This window comes from Microtus pennsylvanicus, chromosome 12 (genome assembly GCF_037038515.1).
Source record: "Microtus pennsylvanicus isolate mMicPen1 chromosome 12, mMicPen1.hap1, whole genome shotgun sequence".
Taxonomy (NCBI): Eukaryota; Metazoa; Chordata; class Mammalia; order Rodentia; family Cricetidae; genus Microtus; species Microtus pennsylvanicus.
Genome location: NC_134590.1, coordinates 11,294,950 through 11,322,340, shown reverse-complemented (window position 1 = coordinate 11,322,340; position 27,391 = coordinate 11,294,950). Strand labels below are relative to the sequence as shown.

Below are 27,391 nucleotides of genomic sequence, written 5' to 3'. Positions count from 1 at the left end.
GGGTGGTGGGAACAAGAATATCCCTGGAATCTTATTAGCCTGGAGCGTGCCGGACAGTGACAAACGAGAGAGAGAGAGAGAGAGAGGAGAGAGAGAGAGAGAGAGCCCTTTAAAGTAAGACTTAACAGTTTATTAAAAGCATCTAATTTTGTTTCAAACAGAACCTTGTATTTGAGCCAAAAGTACATGTTTTTCCAGGTACTAAATTTATAGTGTCGTGGCTCTAACTTCTCTTCTGCATTGAACTGGTGACTAATACCCTTTACCCAGTTTCCTTTGCTTTATGCCCATTTCTTCAGTTGTTTATTTAATACCATTGTGTTTATGCATTTTTGTACCATGCCTAGCATCCCTCCTAGACTAAGTCCATGTATAAATAAATGAAGAGATGGCAGCTAATTAAAAAAACGTTTAATGGGAAAATTTTCTTTAATTTTTAATGGACTTCAATGAAAATTGTCTCCACGGGAGGAATTTAACATTTATGTGCTTGTTTTGTGGGAGGTCTAAGGCACACAGAACTTTCCTGACCTGTACTTCCCGTGTGTGCACACATCACCTGACGTGTCCAGGTGACAGGGACCTACGTTGCCTCTCAACTGCCCTTGCTCCCTTTGCTTCTCCTTTTCTAGAAATGGGAAGGAATCTAGAGAGAGCGTTTCAAAGGCCACGAGGCATCAGAGGCCAAGTTCTTAGCCTCAAGCTTTTACGATGCCATGACCTCTGCAACGTGCTGGGGAGTGTTGGGAAACTCTCTGCCTCTGTTGCTCAGGAAGGGCGCGCTGTCTGACACACATAAGTCAGGATGCTACAACAGATTTTTGCAAAAAGATGAAGCTTTATTAAGTATCCGGCTGACAGAGATCAGAAACTAACCCCTCCGGTCGGCCTCCCTGATCAGCCAGTAGCAGGAGAACTTCTAAGAATGGGGGAGGAGAAAGGCTGCAGCTGTCGGGGCGACAAGAGGGGAGCACGCATTCCTTGGGAAGCAAGCTACATTCTGTGCCCAAGGTTTTGAGTTTGGGATGTCATTGGCCAGATACCTTAGCCTCTTCCATTCACTCTTGAAAGGCTGATTCTGAGGGGAGGCGTTTTCCTGGAAGATAAAGAAATAGGTCCCATGTGTCCAGGGTTTAACCTCACCGCAGCGCATTCTCAGCAGCGGCTTCCTGGAGGCCAGCGAGTCTTGCTGGAAAATGTGAGAAGCAGTTGTGTTTCCCTGATGCTGAACTTCCGGTCTAAGGAGAACAGACACAGTTACTGTACACTGTCTTTGGATGCTTGTTCCATGTTTACTTGCTCGTTTTCTGTCTCATCCTCTTAGACTACAGGTATCTACTTCTCTGACCATAATGCTTGGTTCATGATGGATATCATTGGCACTACATAATAAATGGACAGTTGATGCATACATGCATGGATGGATGGGTGTATGGGTGGGTGGATGGGTGGATGGGTGGATGGGTGGATGGATGGATGGGTGGATGGATGGATAAATGAATGAATGGATGAGTGGATGGATGGATGGATGGATGAGTGGATGGATGGGTGGATGGATGGGTGGATGGGTGGATGGATGGATGGATGGATGAGTGGATGGATGGATGGATAGATGGATAGATGGATGGATGGATGATGGCCTTCATAGCTAACTCTGTTACAGTGTTTCCTGTATCACACTCATCATTTACAGTGCATATGCAGTATATTCATGTCTGTGGTGCTTTGTCCCATAGGTCCTAGACAGCATTTACTTCAGCCGGAGGTTCCATGTGCGTTGTGTGGCAAAGGCTGTGGACAAGGTGGGCCATGTAGGGACCCCCTTGAGGAGCAATGTTGTTACCATTGGAACAGACAGTGCTATCTGCCACACCCCAGTGGTAGCTGGGACAGCTCGAGGCTTCCAGGCACAGTCCTTCATTGCCACCTTGAAATACCTGGACGTCAAACACAAAGAGCATCCTAACAGGTCAGGCAACATCTTCCGCCTCCCACTTTGTCCCACACCCCTGCCCCCCATGAGTGGATTGCCAGTATCCGTGTGTGTTTTCCATCTCAGATGAGTAAGATCAGCGAGATCAGTGTGAGACATTTCTGCAGGTTTAAATCGTGGTAATTAGAGCCCCAGAAGAAAGGCTTTCTTCAAAGGCCCCTCGAGGTCTGGCCACTTGCCTGTCTTTCTAGCCTCGTCTGTCTCACCTTGTGCATTGCACCTGCCCCGCCAGCCACCTGCAGAGAATCACGCTACCTCCCAAGAGCTTCAAAGGCTTTGGTGTTACATGCTTTAGAGCCCCAACCCCAGCTCTCCCACTCCCTCCGCTTGCCATAATTAAGTCCTCTTGTGCTATAATGTGGAAACACCCAACGTCTCTTCTAGGAACACTTTTAACGTTTCCTCCACTCCTCTGATGCCCATCTATGCTGCGTTCAGTGTGTTATCATCGTTCTTGGCATCCATGTGGTGTGATAGATGGTGAAAACCTTAAGGGAAGGGACCGGCGATGATCTATTTTGTATCTCTTCCATCTAGTTCAGTGCCGCTGGTCCCCAAGACACAGTTGCTGAATATCTGCTGAACTAATGAGTAATAACCCGGTCAAAACTGCAAGTCACTAGACTTTTTTTCCCTCTGCCCCCACGATTTTAATGGGAGACGGATACTTTCATCTGTTGCATAGCAGGAGAAGTCCTCCATGTCATACATGTTCATTAAACTTCATGGAGTTTAAGCATCTACCTTTATGAACAACTTAGTGGGGCCGAGTGTATGCAAATCCCTCGTCTTTTCAAACAGAGTAGGATTTATTTCTGCTAGGGAACAGTAACAGAAGAATGCAGGCAGCACCGGCTCTCTCCTAGGTGAAGAGCCACGCTCCTTACGTCTCATGTCTGAATTCCTCTAAGGAAAAAAAAAATGGGTTTGCAGACAAGCTTTAGAAACTCAAAGCCCACACTCAATAAGCTTCGTGAAAATTTAAACTTGTGCAATGAAAACAAATGCAGCCTGTAAGTACGGCTCTGCTTGCGTCCTGGGCTTTAACCGGTATTTATTAAGTTCATGTTTTATTTTGAATTGTATTCTACATGCACTGCAGAGACAAAGGCAATGAAGGAAATGGTCCTTGTCCTCGGGAGTGGGGAGGCGAGATAAGCAGTCTGTAAACACACAAGAAAACAGCAGCCAGCGTAAATGAGTTACACACAGCCTGGGACAAAGGCTTTCCAGCGCCGAGGAGTAGAGATTGAGCCAAAGGTTGCTGTACACGGAGGATGGTCACAATGGAATGCAAGGGGTTCGGGGGCGGGGGGGGACTTGAAACAAAGAGCACAAAGACACTGTGGTTAGTAGAATGTGGCTGGGTGAAGAAACTGAACTTAAATTTTAAGAATTCAACCATTTTATTATTCATTATTATTATTAAAATAAATGCCTAAAAACATATACACAGGCTGGGGAAATGGCTCAGTGGCTAAAGGCACCTGGCACACAGTATGGGGGATGGAGTTCAGATCCTTAGGACCCACGTGAAATCAACTGAGCAGTTGTTGAAGCCATTTGTGATCCTAGCACTCAGGAAACAGAGACTGGGGTTCACCAGGGCAATAGGGCTAGCCAAGACAGCTAGACCAATGAGCTCCAGGCTTAGCAAGAGACCCCGCCTTGACCTGGAGTGAGATCCAGGGGGACGTCCGATGTCAGCTTCTAGCTTCCTAAAGAGCACATGAAGACACGTAGTGCATGCGTACCTACAGACATGTAAACATGCACACACACCATAGCATACACGATGCACACATACGAAGAAGCATGTGAACATGGAGACAGAGCAGGCACAGCAGCTGTATCAGTCACTAAGTCTTAGCTCCCAAAGACACAAGGATGCCCCTTAACGAAAATGGAAGCTTCAAAGTAATTTGTGAGTGTATTGTTATCCTGTATAGAAAGAAAAAATAAACCCTATGCTTCCTGACTGCCATGAGTCTTGAAGATCCTTTGGGAGTGAAAGTGACCCTGCATGTGACCCGGAGGTTCTCAAGCTGTGGGTCGCAACCCCTTCAGAGCTCAACTGACCCTTTCGTCTGGGTCTCGTAAGATCATCAGAAAACACCAATGTTTGCGTTACAATTTGTAACCCAGTCAAATAGACAGTTATGAGTGGCAATGAAAATAATTTCATGGCCGGGGTCACCACAGCCTGAGGAACTCTATTAAAGGGTTGCAGCATTAGCGGAGGTTCAGAACCACTGATCCACATGCTCACATTCAGATACAAATCCCACGTGGGAAACTTCGAGGGGATAAAAACTGCTAGATTCTCTGGCGAAGACAAATCAGTGACGACAAAGCCGTGTGTCCAGTCGGCTGCTCCGACCCGCAGCTGGACACGTCTGTCTTCTCCCTTCCAGAATCCACATTTCCGTGCAGATCCCTCACCAGGACGGAATGCTGCCCCTCATCTCCACCATGCCCCTGCACAACCTGCATTTCCTGCTGTCTGAGTCCATCTACAGACACCAGCATGTCTGCTCCAATCTAGTCACCGCCCGTGACCTGCGAGGACTCTCAGGTGAGCTTCTCCTGTGCGCTGGAGGCAGGACTCTATGGGGAGGAACAGCCTTTGTGTGCTTTCTAACCCCCAACTCTGTATCAAGTTTTTGAAAGCATCCAAACACGGGGGGGGGGGGGGCTCAAGTGAAGTAAGCAGGCGAAGGAGGGCTCTCAGATGCAATTGATTTAGATTCCAAGCCTGTTCTGAGCCATTACCTTGACTGAACAAAAGTGGTTTGACCTCTCTCAGCCACTGTGTTCTTATCTGTCTGTGATGCAAAAACAACTCTTTCTACCAGTCAAATGGGGAGGATCCGATGTGTTGTTAAGTTTAAAACGCCTCCGTGGTAAATATGAGTTACTTCCCCACCCATGTAGACCGTTCTTAGTTCCGGGATCCCATGACAGCAACACCTTTAGAAAGCACAGCGTTAGATGCTGAAGGATGGATACTCTAGAAGCAGGAACTGAGATAAAGTGTAGGGAACATAGTTTTCTTTTGAGATCAGCATCTACTCAAAGGTAAGGGGGAGAAGCAGGATTGGGCAGAGGGAAACGCCCAACAGCGCTGCAGCCTAGTGAAGAGAGAGAGGCCGAGGAGAACGCTGGGTAGCCTACCTCCCCCTGTCACTGGTGGGCCCTTCTTGGCAAGAGCTTGACCTTGGCTGGGCACTCCACAGCAGATGAGGGCCTGACGCAGCCAAGAGCTAACGGCACACATCACGTCTTGGTTCGCCACAGCAGACACTGCACTGTACAAAAAGTACTGTCTGTTTCCATTTGCCTTGGCTAGTGCCTGTGAAATGTGTGCTCACCCACTGCCCCCTGCCCCCACCGCTTCATCTGATGAATCATTCAGCAGTGGTTTGGAAGACAGAAGTGCATTCATCTGCTCTTACATATTCATTAGGTACCCTTCTTGGTAGTGGTGGTCTTTGTACAGTTGAGCCCAAATTATTGAACTACACATGAAAGGTGAATTGGTCCAAATACATAGGCAATGAAGGAAACTACCGTGATTAAAAATTGAAAATCTCTACCTCTCCCCTCTTAAAGATATTTAAATTCATCACAGGTCAGTTGAGTCCCTGACAGGACAAAGGGCTGGTTGCTGGTGGCAAACATTGTGGATACATTAGCTCTTTTAAGTACAATGGCCACTTTTAGTGCTCTAAGAGTTATACGCTGAGGCCAGCAGGATGCTCAGAGGGTGTAGGTACTCAGAGGCTTAATGGCCTGAGATTGGTCTCCAGGACCATGGTAGGCGGAGAGAACTGACTCCCACAAGCTGCCGTCTGACCTCCATGCCATAGTCTTATACACACACATATAGGTGTGTGCATCTATGCACACACACACACACACACACACACACACACACACACACACACAAATAAATAAAAACGTGAAACCGTTCATTTTATTTCAAATGTTCTAAAACTGTACCAATATTCAACTGTCTTCTGTACTTCACAGCAGCTCACAGGCTTGGCAGCGTTTGATCTAGTAATTCTGACCCGTAGCAGATGGGGTTGAGTCAAGCATCTTTAGCAAGCTATTTACTAATTAAGGCAGTTTTATCCCCCCAAGAGTTCAGGGACTACTGGAGGAAGGGTGAGAAGGAAATCGGATCTTGGTTTTATGGCTTTTCATAAGGCTCTTTTTCATATTGGTCTTAAAAACAGTTATTCGTGGCTGTGATCCATAGAGCAGGTCAGTTTCACCTAGACCAGTGGTGAGTCACAGGAGCTGGGAAAACACTTGGGAAATTGCTTTATTCATCCATGATGTCACGTTGTCTTCATCCTTTCTCTTGGGTACCCGAGTTTCTTAGAGGGGCAGTGCCCCATTTAATACCAGCCAACAGGCAGTTCAGTGCACTCTCTTTTCCACCCCCCCATATGTGCAAGTTCATCTGCATGTGTGTGTTTGTACACATGTGTAGGCTGAAGCTCCATTAAAGGTGTTTTCCTTAGTCATTCTCCCCTTTACTTTTTGAAACACAATCCCTTCATTAAGCCTTGGAGCTCTCTGGCTGGCCACTGAGTTCCAGGGCCCCACGTGTCTTCATGCTCCAGCAATGGATCTACACACACGTGTCTTCATGCTCCAACACTGGGACCACACACATGTGTCTCCATGCTCCAGCACTGGATCTACACACGTGTCTCCATGCTTCAACATTGGGACTACACACATGTGTCTTCATGCTCCAGCGCTGGGACTACGCATACATGGCCTCCATACCTGGCTTTTTTTCTGTGGTGCTGGGGATCGCTGCTCAGGACCTCATGCATATTCCGTGAGGAGCAGTCTGCCTGCTGAGCCATGTCCTCGGCCCCTAGCAGGTGGCTCACCCATTTAAGAAATCTCCTCTCCACCTCACTGTACATGGGGATTCCAAGGGATATCCTGCCATAGTCTGAGATGAACAGCTCAGCAATCTCCCCTTCACCCAGCTCCTGGCAGGCTCTGACCACGTCATTGTCCCTTGTTCTCCCTCCCCTGCAGAGGCAGGGTTCCTGGATGATGCAGGTTTCCACAGCACTTCCCTGGGCCCTGGCTATGACCGCCCTTTCCAGTTTGACCCAAGCGTCCGGGAGCCTAAGACCATCCAGCTGTACAGACACTTGAACCTGAAGAGCTGCGTGTGGACCTTCGATGCGTTCTATGACATGACCGAGCTGATCGACGTGTGCGGGGGCTCCGTGACTGCCGACTTCCAGGTGGGTACCCTGTTCAATGCGCTCTATGACATGACCGAGCTGGTCAACATATGCGTGGGCTCCGTGACTCCCGACTTGCACGTGGGTGCTTGGGTGCCATGCCAACTCCGTTCAGCTAGCACATAACAGTCCTAACTGGGCTAGCCAGGTAGGGAATAGATTCTGTCTAAGTCCTTTCTCTGGGTCTTGGCGGTATTGTGGTTAAAATAGCCCTGCAGTCTTCTAAATCAAGTTAAAATATAAGAAAATTACTGTGGCAAGCCATCTGTACAAAAAGCAAGAACCTGCCTCTTTAGATGCCTGTGTGGTTCTTTTCTCTGTGTATCCTTTGGAATGTAGAGAAGATTTAATTTGATACTGTTCATGTGCATGTACTCTCTTCCCTGCTTGCAATGAATTAGAATAGCGGGTGGCAGGCTCTCAGAAGACAGTTCTAGATTCCAGAACACTGGGAAGAGGCTGTTGTTTCGAGCGCTTTCCCTCCATGCTTAGCCCAGATTCACAACCCCAGCACAACCCGATCCATGCACACGCATGTGTGTATGTGTGCATGTTCAGCAAACCACTGGACAGTCCTGATGACAGCAGCTCTTCTAGGGAGAAGCCAGAGACATCTGTAAAAGCGACAGTGGGACCAAGCTATCTCATGGGGAAATTAGTTCTCAAGGCCCATCCCAGTTTTGAGCATTTATCTCAGTGAGACAAAACTTGTTATCTGTTTGTTTTCCATTCCAAAAACAAGTTTAACCCCACTAAATGAGAGAATCTGTAGAGAGGGTGTAATCCTTTGGGGAGTATCTCTCATTCAAAAGTGTTCTCTTTGTTCCCCGGGCCTCTGGTTTTGTGTGCAGCACTGCCCTCTACTGGACGAAACTTCCAGGCGGCCTGCCTTTGTTTCTGTTTCTGCAGATGCCTGGCCCACATAGTCCCAGGCTGTGAACAGTCACAAACCTTATTATTCCTCCCCTCGAAAATTAACATTCCCTGGTCTCCATAATTTTTATTCAATTGCAGAGCTTGGTATTTTTGTTCATAACAGTCTTTGAAAAGTCCCAAAGGCAAGAAGTGTTTATGTCCACTTTAAAAATTTAAGATAGAAAAAAAAAACCCGAAGTATTTTATTGTTGTTTGTTTCTCTACAAATAATAGAAATTGCTAATTGTAATTGAAGAAACACCAGAGAAACAGGAAATAAGGGCTTATTCAGTGTCTCTCAACTAGTACGGAGACAACCTCCCTGAGTCCGCATTAAACGTTGGCTCATGCTTTCTGCATAACACAGAGCAGGCATGCATGAAATATTTGTCAGAGAACGTTCTTAAAGATTAGCAAGAAACATCATCTAGGATAAAGGAAACCAGTGAGAATGGAGATCCATCAAGAGCTCATAGTAGTTGCCCAATAACACAAGAGAATTGTTCCAAACTTATTAACTTAGCTTTTTCTTATAGACGAAATACATATTTATAGAGCAAAAATATGAATTTTTAAATAAATTCTCCCATCCACACTTGGACATCTGCTACCGTTTTGTTATTTTCCCATCCAGTTCTTGTTCATGGCCAAGTAAAACGTACGTTAGTGCACCCAAGTTATGACCGCAAGGGAGCCCTTTAGAGAGTGGTGTTCGCTTGATTGGTGATCTTGTTAATCAAGCCTCCACAATACTGTCTGTGCCAGGGAACAGCGGTCGGGGGCCCCTGTAGCCTTGAGCTGTTCGTGAGCTTCCTAGATGTCAGTGGGGCCTTTACTCCTGGCGCGAGAATGTGATTCTCACTAAGACACCCTGAGCCAGGCGTGTGTTCAAACCAGAGGACAGAACTTGGGTGCCGTGCTGATCACCATTGCTCAGCGTCTCCTGCGGGTCTCAGATTGAGCACGCTGACAGAAGGGTACAAGTCAGCGGGCTCCTCCCTTGCCCTATGAGGCTTCACGTTTCCAGAGAAAGCCTCTAGAAACTGAGGATCAGAAGTGAAGATGGTTCTTAACTCTTTCAAAATGTTTGTGTCCAAGTGTCATCTTCTCAGAAAAGCCCTTGGAGGTCACCTCCTCTGAAGATGCCTCTTGGCCACCGTGTACCCTCTTTATGTCTTGAGGACAAACTGCAGGTTAGGCGTTTGATGAGGAATTACTGTATGAGCCAGTGACCAAGGGAGTGGGTGGACATTGAGCCAAGAGGCAATGTCGTCTACCCTTTCCTCCCAGGAAAGACGTAAGCCTGTCACTTGCACACTGTTTCCTCGGCAGGTGAGGGATTCGGCACAGTCGTTCCTAACAGTGCACGTGCCTCTCTATGTGTCCTACATCTATGTGACAGCCCCCAGGGGCTGGGCCTCCTTGGAGCACCACACGGAGATGGAGTTCTCTTTCTTCTATGACACGGTTCTCTGGAGGACAGGTATGCCTTAGCTGCTCTACCTCACATTTGATCGTGACTAACTCAGCAATGAATTCTAACAGTAGCTACATTCCCATGGTCTTCTAGAGAAACAAAAAGGCTGACCAAGATCTAGAGAGTATGCTGATCTGTTATCCTTCTGTTTGATTCTTTCCCCTTTCCGATGTCCTGTGCTCAGCATGACCCCAAGCCCACTGCCCCTTACTTCCGCTGCTCCCATGCTCACCCCTCCCTTTCTAGGGGCGACAGCCTCCATCTGAGGGAGAGATGCTGAAGAACTTCGGGAGCATTCTTTAGAGAAGTCTCATTTTACTGAAAATGCATTCTTTCTTCTGTTATGAATGGCTTGAGCTCAAATCATGTTTGTTTTTTATTTTCCAAGGGAAAAGAGCTTGACATTCTCCTGCCTGAACCAAATCAACTCTTGGGCCTTTGGCTCTTGTCTTTTTTGGAGGGAGGAGTTCACATAACTTTTATTTTTCTCCTCCTTTGATTCTATTTTATTTTAGTTCATTCTGAACCCATTGGGCACCACGTCTGTAACTGCCTCTACTTACTGTGTGTCAAGCCACAGTTGACTTTCTACAAGGTTCCCTGTCCTCTCCATGGTTTGAGTATAAAATGTAGATGTCAGAATTCAGGACTCCTCTAGGTCCTAAAAGTAAAAGAAAATACATCATGGAGGCACTATAGTGTCAGGAGTTCAATCCCACTGTTTTCTAAAATGGATTAACCTGCATCTGGGAACAGTGATAGCCACATAGATAAAGCACTCCTACAGGACAGTGGACCTGGAAAAAAACTGAACCAATAATGAGCTGCGTATTATTTCCATTGGCACTCATGTCTGTTGTCAAGGCTCATGTGAAATAACTTTTCTCTAAATTACATTCCCATAAATACTTGGATCCTCTCAGAGATATCTCTGGGACAATGTCTAAGCAGGTCACTATCTGGGAGGGTCCTCTCCACGCCCTCACTTTGTTTTGTGTGTGGTTGCTTGTCCAGGCATCCAGACAGACAGTGTGCTCTCAGCAAGGCTTCAGATCATAAGAATCTACATCAGAGAGGATGGCCGTCTCGTCATTGAGTTCAAGACCCATGCCAAATTCAGGGGTAATTTCTGCATGGTTTTTTTTCCCTACTTCTTTATTTAAAAATACTTTAAACATTCAGAAAAGTCAAAGGTAAGAACCATGAAGAAAAAGTAAATAACTGTTCACATTTTACCATCCATGTATGAACATACACACACTCTTTTGGGTAACCTCATTTGAAAGGAAATTTCCGTCTTCGTGTCCATTACCCCCGACCCTTCAGTAGATTTCGTCTAAGAACAAGGAAGTCACAGTCCCATTCCACACACAGTCACCTGACACAGAGCAGTAGTCCCGTGCAAACAGCCTCTCCCCTTGCAGATGCCTTTCCTACTTGTTTTATGTTTCTTTACATTTACTTCATATCTATACTCATAAAGGAAAGTAGATTCGGTCAAACTCCATGTTACATTTGGTTGTTTCTTTCCCTCCAGAACCATCACTCTCCCTTGGATGCTAACACTGAAGTTTAAGGGCCATGATGTCTTGCTAAAATCACCTTTATATTCTTAGTAACATTTGCACTTTTTTTCTTCTAGCAAACTCTTGAATAGCTCTGATCATGACCATATCCAACATCAATATTTCCACCTATAAAACACTAAGACCCCAAAATATGTCTGTTGATATTCAAGCCTGAGTATATTCAGTGTTCATGGTTCCGTAAATATCAATAAAATTGCATATGAGCTCAGCACATTTCCACCTGTGCTTATATGTATATCATGTGACCCTCATTGCCACTGTAAGTAGGGCGGTGGGCTGGAATAAGACACTATGCTATTTCAGCCATTGTCAGATGTATCCCCAAGGGCATACCTCCACCAGCACCCTTAGTTCTTCTCTAGAAAAACAGAAGTCAGGTCCCTAGGCAGACACTGTAAACTCACAGTGTATTTCGCTCTGAAACAGGACAGTTTGTGATGGAGCACCACACTCTCCCAGATGTGAAGTCTTTCATATTGACCCCAGACCACCTAGGAGGAATTGAGTTTGACCTGCAACTCTTATGGAGTGCTCAGACGTTCGATTCCCCACATCAACTCTGGAGAGCCACAAGCTCTTACAACAGGTAAATGCTTGGTCTGAGGTTCTCGACTTTATTCAAGAGCTTGAAACATCAACAGTTGAGGATTATTCCAGATGTTTCTGAAAGTTCTCCTGCCTTCCACTTAAGCTGCCACGGCTGGAGCTGCTACTAATAACAAGTCAGTGATGGCCACTGGGGCTTCTGGAGAATTTTGTGTCTCGCCATAAGCACACAAATTCCCACTGAGTGGCCCCCGGTGAGAATCCATGGTTTTGTGTTCTTCAACTCTGAAAAGGAAGGAGGCTGTGGAGTCCGGGAAGGGGACCCTGAAATGGAGATCTAGTCAAGTGGAGGTGGGTGTTGCAAGGACACCGCTTCCGTTCTGCCCTGCAGAGATGCTCTGTCTCCGTGTTATTTGCCTCCTTTGCCGTAACGTCTCCTGACACAGTCACGTCTTAACAGACAGAAGCTTTCGCCTTTAAGAATATGTTAGCAGGTTTTCAGTCGTCAAGAAACACTAGCCTAATTGCCAGGCAGATTTCCTGAACTCTCTATTTGCCATCCCCTGAACCTTCTAGATTTTTATTAGCAGTGTGCCTTTTGTAGTTTTCCTCATAGAAAGGGCTGGAGTAAATGAAAATGCTTTGTTTTGTTAACACCTTGGGCTAATACTCTGAAGCTGGCGTAGTCAGAGATGAGTCCCTGAAAGTGGCTCTCACAGAGCTGTCGAGGCAGAAATGCCTCCTGACCCTGCTCAGTGAAGCCGTGTCTTTCTGGGGCTAAGTCACCATCGGGTGTTGCCTGTGGCACCAATTTGCTCTGCGTGCTTCCAGGAAGGACTACTCGGGGGAATACACCATCTACCTGATCCCTTGCACCGTGCAGCCCACACAGCCGTGGGTCGACCCGGGAGAGAAGCCTTTGGCCTGCACTGCACATGCCCCAGAGAGGTAGGCCAATATTGGTGCTCCCCGCTAATTCCGTTTCTTTACTTAAGAATTCTCCTGCTCGCTAACACATGTTTGTAATTCTGAGATGTTCAAAACCTAACAGGCACAGCCCCAGCTGGAGCTGAACAAGAGAGCCCTCTGCCTTCTGCTATCAGCTCTCTGAGTACAGGGACCCCTCACAGTCTATTGGATGCTGCGTGTTTTCACTTGCGTATATTTCATTGGTGGCCTTGCTGTTTTGAGTGACTCCTAAGCACAGAACTGATGTATTTTCTACTGTTCCTAAGCACATAAGGGCTGTCATGTGCCTATGGAGAATTAGATAAACTCCATTCAGACATGAGTTATTGTACTGGTGGCCGTGAGTCTGATGCTAATGAATCAACAATGTGTATTGAATAAAGGGGTCCTTAAATAGGAATACACATAAGGAATGGTTGTGTGTGGTCTGCTGGTGGAAAGCTATAACCAGACATCCACAGAAACCTAGCTCTGTATCTCCCGGGATCAGTGTTCATAGAGACTTTATACACACAAACTATGGAGAAGAATACGGACCAACTATATGGAGCTGGAGCAGCGGCTCGGCAGTTAGGAGCGCTGGATGCTCTTCTAGGAGACCCCAGCACCAACATGGCGGCTAGCACTCATCTGTAATTCCAGTTCCAGGGGCTTCAGCACCCTCATCTGGACACCAGGGACACCAGGCACATTTGTGGTGCACTGACATCCATCCATTTAGGCAAGCACTCAAATACATCATAAATTAACAAAATATTTTATTTTAAAAGAACCAGCTTGTACCTCGGGCCTCAGACCACACCGGGCCTTATTCCTTCATTCCATGTGAGGATTCACCCAGGTCTTATCAAGTGTTTTTTGTGGTCTGAACACCAAGGTTATAAAATTACATTACAACAGGGTATTAAACACCACCCAGGTCTCAAATACCTTATAGTTTAGTGCCACCTGTCTAAGAACATAGTTCCACCTAGAAAACATTGAGAGAGGATGCTAACGACAGCATTGGCACCAAGAGAGAACTACTTGAGGTGTCACTATCTTGTTGAAAGGTTGAGAGTTGGCTGCTAGATTTGGTAATACCGGGTTCGGTAGTACACAAACTGGTGAGATACACAAGATGCTAACCTTGGGGGATGGGGTGAATTCAAGAGAGGTCAGCAAGCAGGAGCAATAGGCATAAGGGGTTTCTCTAGAAAGAATGTTGGGGAAATGGTACAGCAACTGATGACAGGTGAGAAGCCCTATTTTTAAGAGCTTTTACTAGGCTGTGGTTTAGGGTAGACAACACTTCCAGATGTTTGCGTGCTGCTGTGAAAGGGAGAGCTAAGGGTGCACGGGATGGAGCTGGGCCTTGAGGGTAGTAAACGGGCAGTCATTGGACATGGAGGAAGGGGCTAGCTTTAGTTTGGCGCCAAGACAGTTGGCTCACCCACTAAACAGTGCAAGCAGGCAGAGCGTATGGGTTCCAGAGAGGTGAACTGGGTGACTAAACCTGGCAGGATAGGCATCTGACTAAACCCAGCCTTGGCCTGAAGCAAGAGGAACACGGAGGTCTGAGGGAAAGGAGGAAGTGAGCAGTGAGACTTGGCAAGCAGGCTAAATTATCTTTAAATTGTTGTGTTATTGATGGTCAACAAAGTCCTGATGCACACATAAACATTTAATACACATTGACACATGTGTCTCCTTGTGAAACATCACTGCGATCAAGACCACACACAGCCATTTCCCCCAGAAGTCTCTCACACCTCTTTGTAGCCCCCTCACGCCTCCCCTTCTCCAGGTGTCCCCTCATCTGCTCTCTGTCAGCAGGAGGAGAGTGGGTTTTCTGGAACCGTATGTGTTATCATACAACCGCAGTTATTTTTCTGTGGCTCATTTCACTTGGCGTGACTGTTTGGTGTTCTGTGTTACTGTATAAGCAGTTTCTGCCATTGCTGAGTTGTCTTGCCCATTATGGCAAATAGCGGTCCATCAGTTCATCGTTACATGGGCACTTGGGCTCTTTCCAGCTTGGATCTATTTTAAATAGATCTGTCCTGCATATGTATGTGCAATCCTTGTGTGAATACGTGTTTCCTGTTTTCTTGGGATGGCTGGGTCATATGGTAGGTGTAGATTTAACTTAAAAAGTTGGCGGGCTGATATCCCAAGTGTTTATAAAGAAGTAATTGTGTGTGGCTATCTCCACCAGAGCTGTGTAAAGTATTTCAGGTTTTTTGCATTCTGGGGAGAGTATCCAGGAAGGTCCTACTGCCGGTGGAAGGATTAATGGTGCAATAAAAGAAGAGAGGAGCTGAAAAGATGGGGACCAGCATGTGAGGTGTTTGAATATGGACTCTGGGGTGTTTGTCCACAGTAGCAATAAGAAAGTAAGTAGTGTAGCTACTGTTGGGTGGAGAAAAAGCCCTTGGCAAGAAAGGAGGTGAAGATTTAGATGGTCTCTTTCTGGATGCTGAGCCACCATAATTGATGGCAGTAATGTTTGAAAGTATCTCAGTCAGCCACATAGAGGACACATGGTGACCAGGCAAATCCCTGAGGCTTTGGTAAAGACCTCCCATGCAGGAAAGAGTGCTCCGAAGTTTCCCACTCTCGGCTCCTTGTCCATTGTGGGTCTCTGTGTTAATTCCCATCTACTGCCAGGAGAAGCATCTCTGATGTGGGTTGAGTAAAGACACTGATTTTCAGGGATAGCAGCATGTTATGGGACGTCATTTTATTGCTGAGTACCATTAGCAGGATAATATTGGGTTTCCCCCTACGTCCATGGCCTGTGTAGTCTTGTGTTCTCAGCCACTTTAACAGTTTCGTATATGGGTGTGGCAGAGCATCTAAGTATTCACCAAAAGAGTTCAGGACTCGGTGCGTGAATCTCGGAAAAGTCTAGCTGGGGCACCTTGGTAGTGCCACTTTAGGGGACGGGTGGAATGGAATTCAGGAAGACCAGAGGCCCCAGTCTGCCATAGACAGGCGGGAGGGATGGTGTCAGGAAAACCATGAAGAACAGAGGGCCAGTCACGTTTGGACACATTAATGAATTTGCTCAACATTAAAAATTTTCATTTTTGACAGTGTTAGCTTCTCAGAGGACACATGTGTGACAAGCATATATTTGGCACCTGTCTTAAATAGAGCAGTACCAGTGTTTAGCGATTTTTATTTGTGGTATTTCGTGTGGAGGTGTTTTCTTCTGCTCAGCCTTTAAGACAGAGTCTTGCTTGCTGTCAGTCAGGCTGCATTTGAACTCTCCATGTAATTCAGATATGAGTCCATACTCTGATCCAGCCTGCACGTTCTGGGAGCCAGCAAGTCTAGCAAATCAGTGAGCTCCAGGTTCTCTAGAGCCTCAAAAAATACCATGGAGAGTGACTGAGGGGAAGAACCGGCACCAACCCCTGGCCACCACATGTACACATATCCACACATACATGCATACAACATGTACCACACACACATGCACACACACACACGCACACACACACACGCACACACACACATGCACACACCACTTTAAGGGGAAAATGTGCAGCTGATACCAAAGAGTTCTAAAGATTAAGTTATCCTGTTCATAGAGAGAGGCAGGGCCAGGGATGTGGCTCAGTTGGTAGGGTGTTGGAGTGATGTCAGCACTGTAGAAACTGACTGTGGGTGGGGTGCATGCCTGTTATCCTAGGGCTAGGAATGAAAGAAGAAGAAAGGTCGAAGCTGCCTTAAACTACACAAGACCCTGTTGTTTTCATCTAAATCTAAACGTTGTTTTTAATTAAATCTCAACCATTTGATTTTACCAGTAAAGACTGAGAAGCCAGATGCTGGGGTGAAAACCTGCTAGCTCAGAGAGGCGGAGAAAACAGCTAGCTGAACTCCCTCCTTTGCCAACATCCTAGAAAGAGACTACCCCTTATCATTTCAAACCAAAAGGTCACCAAACTCAATGTCCCTTCATCTTACTTCCTGTGCATCTCTTTATCCGTCTTTCTGACTCCTGCTTATGTTCTGTGGTTACTTCCTGTCCGCTGGTTGCTTGCTGGCATAGACCTCTTGGCCTATGGAATGTTGTTTTTATTTAATCCTGTTTACAAGAAGCATAAAACTCTTGGATTAAAGGTGTGTGCTAGGGCTGAGCCCCACTACACACAGGTTTTTCTAGTAAATAACACAAACTCAGGGTTCACAGTGTGATCAAATATCCTACAAGACCCTTTCTCAAGAAATAAAAACAAAAGGGGGAGGGGGAGGAGTGTAGTAATAGGTGCTGCGGGTCTGCATCCCCAGCACCCCAGCCGCCTGCTAGCTTATGCCCCGAAATAACAACACACAAACTGTATTCATTTAAACACTGCTTGGCCCTTTAGCTCTAGCCCTTACTGGCTAATTCTGATATCCCGATCAACCCATCTCTAATAATCTGTGTGCACCGGTCTTACTGGGAAGATTCTAGCCTATGTCCATCCTGGGTTGGAGCTTCATCACGTGCGTCTGCCTGGGAGCTGGGAGCATGGCGTCTCTCTGAGGCGTCTGCTCTTGAGAGGAGAGCTGTGGAGTCTGAGCTCACTTCCTCTTCCTCCCAGCGTTCTGTTCTGTTTACTCCTCCCACCAAGCAGTTTCTTTTTATTTAACCAATGACCTTCCTCCATCAGAGGAGGAGGGAAATGGGAAGAGGGGAGAAAGTGGAAATTCTGAATGGTATTATTTATAGAGCAATAAAATTAAAAAAAGAAATAAAAACAAATAAAAGACATTATCCTCATGAATACATTCAGTAAATGGTCAACAGCCACAGTGAAGCTGCGTACCCTGTCAGAAGGGCGGCCAAGAGGGCAGCTCAGATGCCATGTGAAGCTGGCTCTGCCCTCAAGGAGCTCTCACCTCTCCCCATCTAGGTTCCTGATCCCCATTGCGTTCCAGCAGACCAACCGCCCCGTGCCGGTCGTGTATTCGCTCAACACTGAGTTTCAGCTCTGCAATAACGAGAAGGTGTTCCTGATGGACCCCAACACATCTGACTTGTCACTGGCAGAAATGGATTACAAAGGAGCCTTTTCCAAAGGTCAGTTTCTTCCTCTAGCCGCAGGAAGTGGCTCTGCCTAGAGAGGAGACTCTTCTGGGCCCCTGGGCTGGCTGCCTATCTCTGCCTATGTGTCAGTCCGTAAACTCTGCAGGGAACATCTCCCAGGCTTCCATTCCAGGGCAGCCAAGATAAGGGAAGTAAGGGAAAGACTCCCATTCTTCCATCAACTTATAAAATACATGCTAAGTCTCCGTGTCGTAGCGATTGGCATTGGGGGAAGGCTTTGTTCTGGGTAGGAAGAGGACTGTCATTTCCAATCTAATTCTAACATGATGTTTAACTTTGCTAAGTTATCTCAGCTCTGAATTCCCTGGAGTGATTGCAGGAGTACTCCCGTTGACTCCCAACTATGCTGTCGATGCTGTGGACCTCCCTAGCATAGGCTACTTAAGAAAATAATGACTGAGCCTATCTTTTGAACTCTTGGAAGAACTAAAGAAAGAAAGAAAGAAAGAAAGAAAGAAAGAAAGAAAGAAAGAAAGAAAGAAAGAAAGAAAGAAAGAAAGAAAGAAAGAACTTGAGACCATCTCAGATGCTGTTCAAAAAACAGTTCCCATACTAGGATTCCTGCCAACTCAGTCTTCAGTATTTTTGTATGGACTTTGTGTACCTAGAACAGTCTGTCCTTTCTCCCTCCCCAAAATATTCTGATAAATGCTTGTTTGTGGTTTAGGAGAGAACTCAAAGATCACCTCTCCTTAAATCCCTCCACACCTCTGCCGGCGCAGACTCCAGCCTGGCTGGTCCCACACTCATTTAACATAAAGCATTTCCCTCAGTTGTAGAACGATGTACATGCTAAGAGAGTGAGCTGTCAAGCCAAAGTCCCTTGCTCTGCATCTCTCTGAGTCATCCTGCCTTCACTTCCCGCACTCCTGGTGACTTTCAGCAGCTCCGCCCCTTAGTGCCTCAGTTTCCTCAGCTAGAAGGCTGTCATGAGTTTTACTGCTTGAGAAAAAATTAGTACAGCAAATACCGGATTTGATAAATGTTGTCAGTCCATGGGATTAAACTCTTTGCTCTCACTTCTGCCTTCTCGTTTGCATCTCACTTACCTCTGCATCCCTTGTGCGCAGCTGAGTGGTTGGTAATCCAGCAAATGCTCTAGTAATATCAATGAGTTAGAGGAGCGCTGAACGGTAAATGTGTATTTCCGGGACTCTTGGAATCAGAGCTCTTCATAGAATATGCACTTTTGATTCTGAGGACGTATGGCAAATCCTCCCTGCCCTTGACACTTCTTCCTCTTTACCCTCGGAGTCCAACCTGGTTGGTGCCTTTCTTTGGATCTTTGCAGGGCAGATCCTCTACGGCCGAGTCCTTTGGAACCCAGAACAAAGCCTCCACTCTGCTTACAAGCTGCAGCTGGAGAAAGTCTATCTCTGCACTGGCAAGGACGGCTACGTGCCTTTCTTTGATCCCACGGGGACAATCTACAACGAAGGACCACAGTACGGATGCATTCAGCCAAACAAGCACCTGAAGCACAGATTCCTCCTGCTGGTAGGCTCTTCGTCACTGTTAATGCCAAGGAGCCATAGTGAGCCAATGTCTCGGCTGTGAATTCCGATAAGAGCACAGCGTTTTCTCTGTTTTTCCTTTTATTGTTTTCTCTCTCTGATCAGTCACCTAGCACATGGCCAGTTTACTGGCTATGGTGGGCTGCATGACATGCTGTTGCTGACATTCCAGGAAGAGGAAAGTCTAAGCCAGTGTTTCTTCAAGTCTGGTTCAAAGGCCGAGTGGCCCTCACACTCCTTCTAAGAGTCTACAAGGTGGAAACGGCCCTCCTCGTAGTGCAAAGGTGCCACCTTTGCACGCTCATGTCCTCACCAGAAGGTGTATTAGTGTGAGTTCAGAGTCCATGTTGTGCTTCAGGATTGGAGCGATGGCTCAGTGGTTAAGAACATGTACTAGTCTAGCAGAGGACCCATTTTGATTCTCAGGACCCACATCAGGAAGCTCACAACCCCTAGGGGATCTAAAGCCCTCTTCTGGCAAATGTCCTCTCCTCAAGCATTCACATGTGCACGCGCACACACACATGCACGCACACACACACACACACACACACACACACGCACGCACACTAACTAACTAAATAGAAGGAGGAGGAGGAGGTTTTGAAGGCTACCCAGGGAATGGAGAGCTGACTCAGTCAGTAAAGTGCTGTCCATATCAGTATGAGGTCCTGAGTTTGATTCTCAGAGCACAGAGAAGGAGTGGTCACTATCATCCCAGCACAGGGAAGTCAGGGACAGGAGGATCCCTGTAGCTCACTAGCAGCCCATCTAACCAGCCACTGACATCCAATTTGAGTGAAAAGCCCATCTCAAAAATAAGGTGAGGAAGGGATATACCCCATAGCAATGCCCAGGCATCCACACACAAGCACACACTCCAAAATAAGCATGTCTCTGCCACACACAATTCGTCTGTCTCTCGGTCTGTCTACCAGTCTCCCTCAATTACCTGAAAAATGTCATCAGTGAACACCTCCTTTTCCCACTGATAGCTGTGTTTGAAGCTAGATTTTCATCATGTATCAGCTAAGATAGTTTATCACAACTGACTGAATACAAAAGCAGTTGTGAATCACAAAAAAAGGGGCTCTCTTTGGGAACAAAGATAAATGTGAGCATATTTCACTAAAAAAAATCTTACTTAGATTAGCATATAATGAACTTTTCATTGTAAATTTAAAATAAATGTTTTATTTAATTGTTCAGGTTTAATTTTTAATATAGTAAATATAGATAAAAGAAAATCACATAAATAAAAGTTCTTTGGGGGTCTTTCTTTGCTTTCAACAATGGAAAGAGTGCTAAAGCCAAGTAGTTTGAGAACTGCTGGTCTGCTGGGCATGTCCAGCCTTTAGACATGAAAAATGAATTCATGTACAAGATTCTTGTCAATGGCTTCACAGATGACTAGCAAAAGAAAAACAACCAAAAAAATTAAGTTGGTAATTTTGTGTTGATCCACATTCATAGTTGTCCTTAGCCACACATGGCCTCTGAGACACAGGTTAAATAGAACTTACCAGAAGCTCCCCTTAGTAGTGTTCAGAGGCAGGACCCACTTGGGGGAAAACTGTCCACAGCACACACTTCTCACCCAACCCAGAGAAGCAGGTAGAACATCCTCTCCTTCTCAGCATTGCCATTCACATACCCCGCCTCTTCCTCTTTCCATCCTAGGACCGCAGCCAGCCGGAGGTCACTGACAAGTACTTCCACGATGTGCCTTTTGAGGCCCACTTTGCTTCTGAGTTGCCCGAGTTCCATGTGGTCAGTAGCATGCCAGGTGTGGATGGATTCACCCTCAAAGTAGACGCCCTCTATAAGGTGACCACCAGTTTCTTTTGATAAGTCTCTTGCCGTGAGGCCTTTTTCCTTGTTATGAAACCTATCATTCACTCCCAAGTTTTCCCTATCCCCAGCAGACCAAAGCAAGGATGAAATCCTTTGATTTGCATTTGAGCATCTGTCATTGTCCATCAGTGTATGGGCTGCTCTGATTCTTCCTGAATTCTTTTGAATTTCTAGCTTTGGGGCAATCAGGTGGACCAGTGGATTTCACAGGCCTTTGGAAAACACCAAACAAAGTCACAGTGTCCAAGTTAGAGGGACCCAAGTGACTAGTACCACATAGGAAAGAAAACACCCAAGCAACAAACAAGACCTTCCAAGATCAGATTTTGCCCTTTTTTTTCTGTCTCCAAGTGGTTATCCATGACCTTGGGTTTCAGGGATTCTGGGCTGCTTTTTTGAAGTTATTTCAAAGCTGTGAAGTGTTCCCAGGCAAGCAGCTGAGGGGGCAATAAAGTACTCGATGTTCCTCCTCTGAGGGGTTATCTAGAAAGTATTCGAGTTCAGCAATTTTTGTCATGAAGCTGTATATTATGTTTAGAATTGTTTAGTGAAAATTTGTTGACTGACTTCATTTTAACTGAAGTTCATCAATAAATAGTAAGTTAGCATAAGGAGCAGCTGAAGGGCACAGAGAATAAATGTAGTAGTTAATATAATTATTGTAGTGTTATTTCATGGTTATTAATAAGGACCAATAACTCATAAGCATAAGCTAAAGAGACGATGACAAATAAATTTTTAGGCTATTCCACATGAGTAGGGACATTGAAAAGAATGTGTATAGCTGCCCCGAGATCACCGTAATCTGAAATAAAGCAGAATCCCTGGTGCTTGATATAGTTCCCTGTATCTTGGAACAAGGAGCATCCTTGGCAACCCTTAATTGAGACCGTTTCTCTGCGCCCTGTCACAGCAGGTGCCTTCATTTCCTCCCTTCCGAATGCTCCCAGATCACACGCTAGTCTCCCTGCCTCTCTCTCTGCAGGTGGAAGCGGGGCACCAGTGGTATCTCCAGGTGATCTACGTCATTGGCCCCGACAGCATCTCGAGGCCCCGGGTCCAGCGCTCTCTCACAGCCTCTCTGAGGCGCCACCGAAGGGACCTGGTGGACCCCCGAGGCTGGTTGTCTCTTGATGACTCCCTCATCTATGACAATGAAGGAGACCAAGTCAAGAACGGCACCAACATGAAGTCCCTGAACCTAGAGATGCAGGAGCCCATCGTAGCTGCCTCCCTGTCCCAAACTGGAGCATCAATTGGCAGTGCCCTGGCTGCTATTATGCTCCTCCTTCTGCTGTTGCTGGTGGTCTGTTTCATCACCAGAAAATGCCAGACACAGAAGAAGAAGCAGCCCCCAGAGGACACTCTGGAGGAATACCCCCTGAATACTAAGGTGGACGTAGCCAAGAGAAGTGCGGACAAGGTGGAGAAGAACGTCAACAGACACTACTGCACCGTGCGCAATGTCAACATCCTGAGTGACCGTGAGGGCTCGTATACATTCAAAGGTGCTAAAGTCAAAAAAATGAATCTGGAAGTCAGAGTCCACAACAATTTACAAGACGGAACAGAAGTTTAACGAGAAGACCCATGTATAATTTTTTTCTAAACTCATTTTGATAAAACAGGGAGAAATACTGGTATTTTTATAATCCTTCAAATTAAAAAAAAAAAGGGAAAGTTAGCTTTGAGTGGTGAACAGCACACATCGCATGCATAGAACTCACAACTGAGCTACCTCAGGAAATAGAACCACCGAGACCCCCAGAGTAGCGGAGCAGAGCTAGCTATGCGCGCAGGTCCCCGAAACAGTCTCAGTGGCTGCACAGAGTGACGCTGTAAGGCTGGGCAAAGAAGTGCTTTAGGATTAGGACAGACACTGGACTTTTAGGTTTACCGGTCAAATCAAGAGTGCTGGACACAGTGTAGGTAGCAGATATCTGAGCATACAGAGCCTTTGTTGTTGTTTTTTTCCTTCACCCTCAGCTTTCTACTGTGTGGGCTTTTCTGGACTTCTGGGCAGCAGAGTACAGCCTGCTGACAGATTCCATTAAGAATTCTAATCGGTGCCACTTAGACATTTGGGCATTGTTTCCATTGGATGTCCTATGCATCCTGCCCTCTAAGTATACTTGGCTTCTCTAGAGGTCTTTTTGAATGAGGATCTCAACATGCTTTAGACTGGAGTGCATGTCTGTGCATACTTAAAATCGGGGAGGGCTCAAGTCAGGGCCCTGAAGAGTGCTGAGAAATACCACAGTCTTGGCGTGCCAGAGATGCTTTTAAAAACCAGCCACATTTCCCCTGCTTCCCCAGACCTTCTGCGGTGCAGCAATGCAGCAGGAATCTGTGTGTTTTGGGTCTTTAGTTTTGTGAGTGTTTCTAGAAAGTAAGTAAATCATTTGAATAAGCAAGTTCACTAGAAGCTGGAGTGAAACCAGAGTTTATAGATACACATGGGGCCTGTTCGCTGTCTGTCACACAGCACATAGAGGCACTGTCCCTGGCACTATAGTTCTGGGACTTCTCTCCGGGGGTTCTTTTCTGGTAGCTCAGGCGCTTTATTTCCCCATATCAGTTCACGACAAGGCCACAAACCTGTGGCTTTTACATAGCATAGTGTTCAAACACCAACTTGAATATTCTGCGTGTGGTGTGCACACAACTTGCCTTTTTTTCCCTTCTCATTTCTACCTTACTGGCCAAACATTAGGCGTGCACATTGTGTTTTCAGCCATAGGCCCAGTCCCACGAGCCAGCCGTGAGTGCTGTTCGGGCGCCTGGCACACCCTATCACTGAGCAAATATCACAGCATCCGCCTTGTGTTGTATTTGTATGGAAACGACCCAAACTCTTGAGAACATTCCAGACTCCTCCCAAAATCTAGAATGAGTGAACCATGAGAAATGGACAGACCACTCTGCAGCCCCTAAGCTTGAGCACAGAGCATATGCCAGCCACACCTCGTTCTTCAGCAGTGCCTTGCCCGTTACCAGCATGCCCGGGATGTTTGCTGAGTGGGGCGAATGGATGGTGTGACGGATGAGCGACAGCGAGTAGATGCAGGATGGGGGTGAGCAAGTCTGCTGGCGGTGTTACAGGGCATGTAGTCCTCCAATGGGGAGAGTGAGGGGAGAAGCACATTTTTAGGCGGGCATGACTGGTGGGGGTCCCGAGGAGGCAGGAATAGAAAAGACTGCAATCATGTGTGACCTGTGTGCTGGCATCTAGAACAGATTAGGGGGGAAGCCGATTTCACGTTCTGAGGGTAGTGCGGTATGTTCGGGAGAGTGTGTGTTGGACTGAGGCTAGCCGGACATTCCTGGCTGCTCAGGTGCTGCTGCAAACCAGCTTCTATAATTCAGGGCAGAAATTCTGGAATAGGCTCAAGAATCTGGAATTGATACCCATCTCATGTGGCAAAGCTAGTGAGCCAGGCACTAAATCTCCATGGCAACCCAGAGGGCTCCAGCAAAGACAGGGAGCCGGTCATCTGTAGAGCAGCTTCCCATCCCCACTTGGCCCCTTACTGCTCACACCTCCCGGTGGCGGGATGTTCACACATTAGAGAAGGAAATTCCCATGGGTACCTATGTGCTGCTCACACACACCTTCCTTCACAGCCGGTGGGACATGGATGGGTGAGGAGGTGGCAGAAAGAGCCCAGTGGGGGAAGGAGGACTGAACCCAGAGGCCTTCAGGTACAGGGTGGGGAGTGACAGAGACAGCCTGTGCAGGCCCACAGGACGTGGGCGTGGTTAACTCCCGAAGGAAAAGCTCCTGAGACTGCCCTGCCTCCCTGCCGCTTCCCTCGCCACTCCAGACATTTATTAGAAGCCAGCTCTTCTCTAATGGATGCCCACTTTTTCCACAGGGAGCGTTGAGAGGTGCAAGGCTGAGGTTTGCCCCATGGGTGTCGAACTGTTCATTTGTGTTTTCTATTTCATTTTTGGGGTTGGATAGTTTGATAACTACTGCGGATTCTATTTCAGTGAAAGCTCCGCTTTCCACGTTTCTTACTTATTCACGATTGCCTTGTGTGTGCTTTACTAACCTTTTCTATCGTACCTTTAGGTGGGAAGGCACGGAAAAACTCTCAGCAAGATTGCTCCTTGCTGTCAGACGCTGGCTGGGAAGGTCAAAAGAAACCGTTGTCAGCACCGTTTTTCTGCCTTGCCTGCCCCCTTATTGTACCAGGGTCTTCTGAAAGCTCCTGCAGGTTCCTCCCTTTGGATAGGAAATTGTGTAGGGAAGCGTTTGCACAGTCTTAACAATCACTCCCAGTCTCCTGTAGGTCTTTGTTACCCTGGTTAGTTCTCACCTGCTCAGAGGGAAGCGTTTGCACAGTCTTAACAATCACTCCCGGTCTCCTGTAGGTCTTTGTTACCCCTGGTTAGTTCTCACCTGCTCAGACTGAGGAAAATATTTGTGGTGCTGTCAACCTGGGTTCTTGACCCTCAAGTGATTTTTTTTTAATTTCCAGTATGAATTTGTGTGTTATGAATTTCTGATTTCTCCAATAGCACATGCCACTATATAAATTTGTATGAATAATAAATGGTAGCCTGGTTGTCTGTTGTTTGCTTTACTCTGTCCTTTTTCCATTATTCATCTCGTTAGTATAGACTGCTCTAAGCTGGCGCAACATTCTGCAACTCGAGGCTTTTTTTTTAAAAGCAAAACTAAACTAGTATTGAATCTGAAACATATTGACCTTGCTAAGAGCAAGATGCTGAATAAATTCATGTTCTCAGATCTAGCTTTGCTTTTGCAGTCAGAACAAAGAGAAATAACTTAATTTCCATGCGAATCCAGTAGGATGAATGTTGTCTCTGAATCTTCTCAAGATCTCCCATACAGTGTGAGGATGGCTGTGCCCTTTTAGTTGCATAAGCAAAGGCTTGCTGAGTGCCCCAAATACCCGGGAGATGGTCAAATCTTCAAACAAGAGTTTACTGGCTCTTGAAGGACACAATGGCAGAGACGGAATGGAACTGAGGCCAAGCAATTTTGGCATTCTGCAAGCCTGCGCATTTGTGTGTCTTTACCCTCTGAAAATATGAAAAACTGCCAAGGACAGCAACCAGCATGGCTCTGTGGGCACATTTGCAAACTCAGCAAGACCTGAAAGCTCAGCACACTTTCATAAAACCCAGGGAAGGGATGCCATAGCCAAGCCCTTAAGTTATCAATGACCCCGGGGCCTAACGATCATCTCCCCACAGTGTCCATTGTCACCCTTTGCCTAGCAGCAGACTCAGCTCTTGGGTCCCTGTCTGTGGAGCACATGGAGGAACAGGTCCAGAAACCAGTTTCTAAACTCTTGTGATTGGCTACAAAAATGCTCCTGAGACCTGCAATTTCATCACCGTAATGTTCAGGAATTGTGACAGAATATTCATTTCCATTTAAAATTTAAAATGGTTTATATGATTGTTAAGTGGAAAACTGAGGAAGGAAATAATATCTAGACTATCTTACTATGTTCAGACACATGAGACTGAGGGCTTTATAGGTCATGAGAAGCCCACGATATAGTTTAGTATTTCTCCACTTAATTTCGGGATACCAGAGTGTCTTTTATAGATGCTTCCTCAAAATGAGCTGGAGAGAGCACTTACAAGAGCTGATCAGAATGGTGCCTTGAGTAAACAGCCTGGTCACAGTCTAGGGACAAGGTCAAATGATGTATTGAGTATGTCTGGAAAACAACCAAGTACCGTGAACCCGTCAAGATTTCCACCTCGACCTCATAACAACTCTGAGGTCGGTGTCCTAGATAATTGTCTTTGAAATTTTTAAATGAACACCAGAATCTCAAAGCCTTAACAAGAAGAGTTGCTTAAAATTGGCCTCAGGTTCTTATCACCTGATTGGATGCTTGTATTGAAAGAGTCCCATCTCTTGGTTAATGTAATATTGACCAAGATATTGAACCATGTTGCAAGCTCTTCTTTAAAAGCTGGCAGAAGTTTCATCCTATTGGCTTAAAGCTATCAGGTTCTAGAACTAGTCAACAAGTGATAAGAGTTTATTAGGATCCAACTTCTGGGACAATTTCCACAAGTTGTTCAAAACCAGAACCAAGATATTCCCTCAAACATCCCACTGAGAAATGTTTCAGAAGTGAAGCAATGTTTGCAATCAATAGCTCCAGGAAACTGACAG

General features: G+C 46.3%; 1 protein-coding gene across 2 annotated transcripts in view; it reads left to right on the top strand.

Annotated features, from left to right (window-relative positions):
* Fras1 (Fraser extracellular matrix complex subunit 1) overlaps nt 1-25,797 on the top strand; it is a 406,459-nt gene extending 380,662 nt beyond the window's left edge. Inside the window, exons 64-75 of one of the 2 annotated variants that reach the window (XR_012907226.1) lie at nt 1,737-1,969; nt 4,408-4,568; nt 7,061-7,275; nt 9,523-9,673; nt 10,682-10,789; nt 11,683-11,842; nt 12,634-12,750; nt 17,661-17,827; nt 19,146-19,351; nt 21,049-21,195; nt 22,208-24,258; nt 24,290-25,797. Coding sequence is in view for 1 of the 2 variants with exons in the window: in XM_075942834.1 (XP_075798949.1) it covers nt 1,737-1,969; nt 4,408-4,568; nt 7,061-7,275; nt 9,523-9,673; nt 10,682-10,789; nt 11,683-11,842; nt 12,634-12,750; nt 17,661-17,827; nt 19,146-19,351; nt 21,049-21,195; nt 22,208-22,801 (2,259 nt within the window). In the remaining variant the exon portion in view is untranslated. Of the gene's footprint in view, nt 1-1,736; nt 1,970-4,407; nt 4,569-7,060; nt 7,276-9,522; nt 9,674-10,681; nt 10,790-11,682; nt 11,843-12,633; nt 12,751-17,660; nt 17,828-19,145; nt 19,352-21,048; nt 21,196-22,207 lie in introns of both variants that reach the window. The other variant, XM_075942834.1, reaches the window with a different exon arrangement.
* Nucleotides 25,798-27,391: the final 1,594 nt, after the last annotated feature.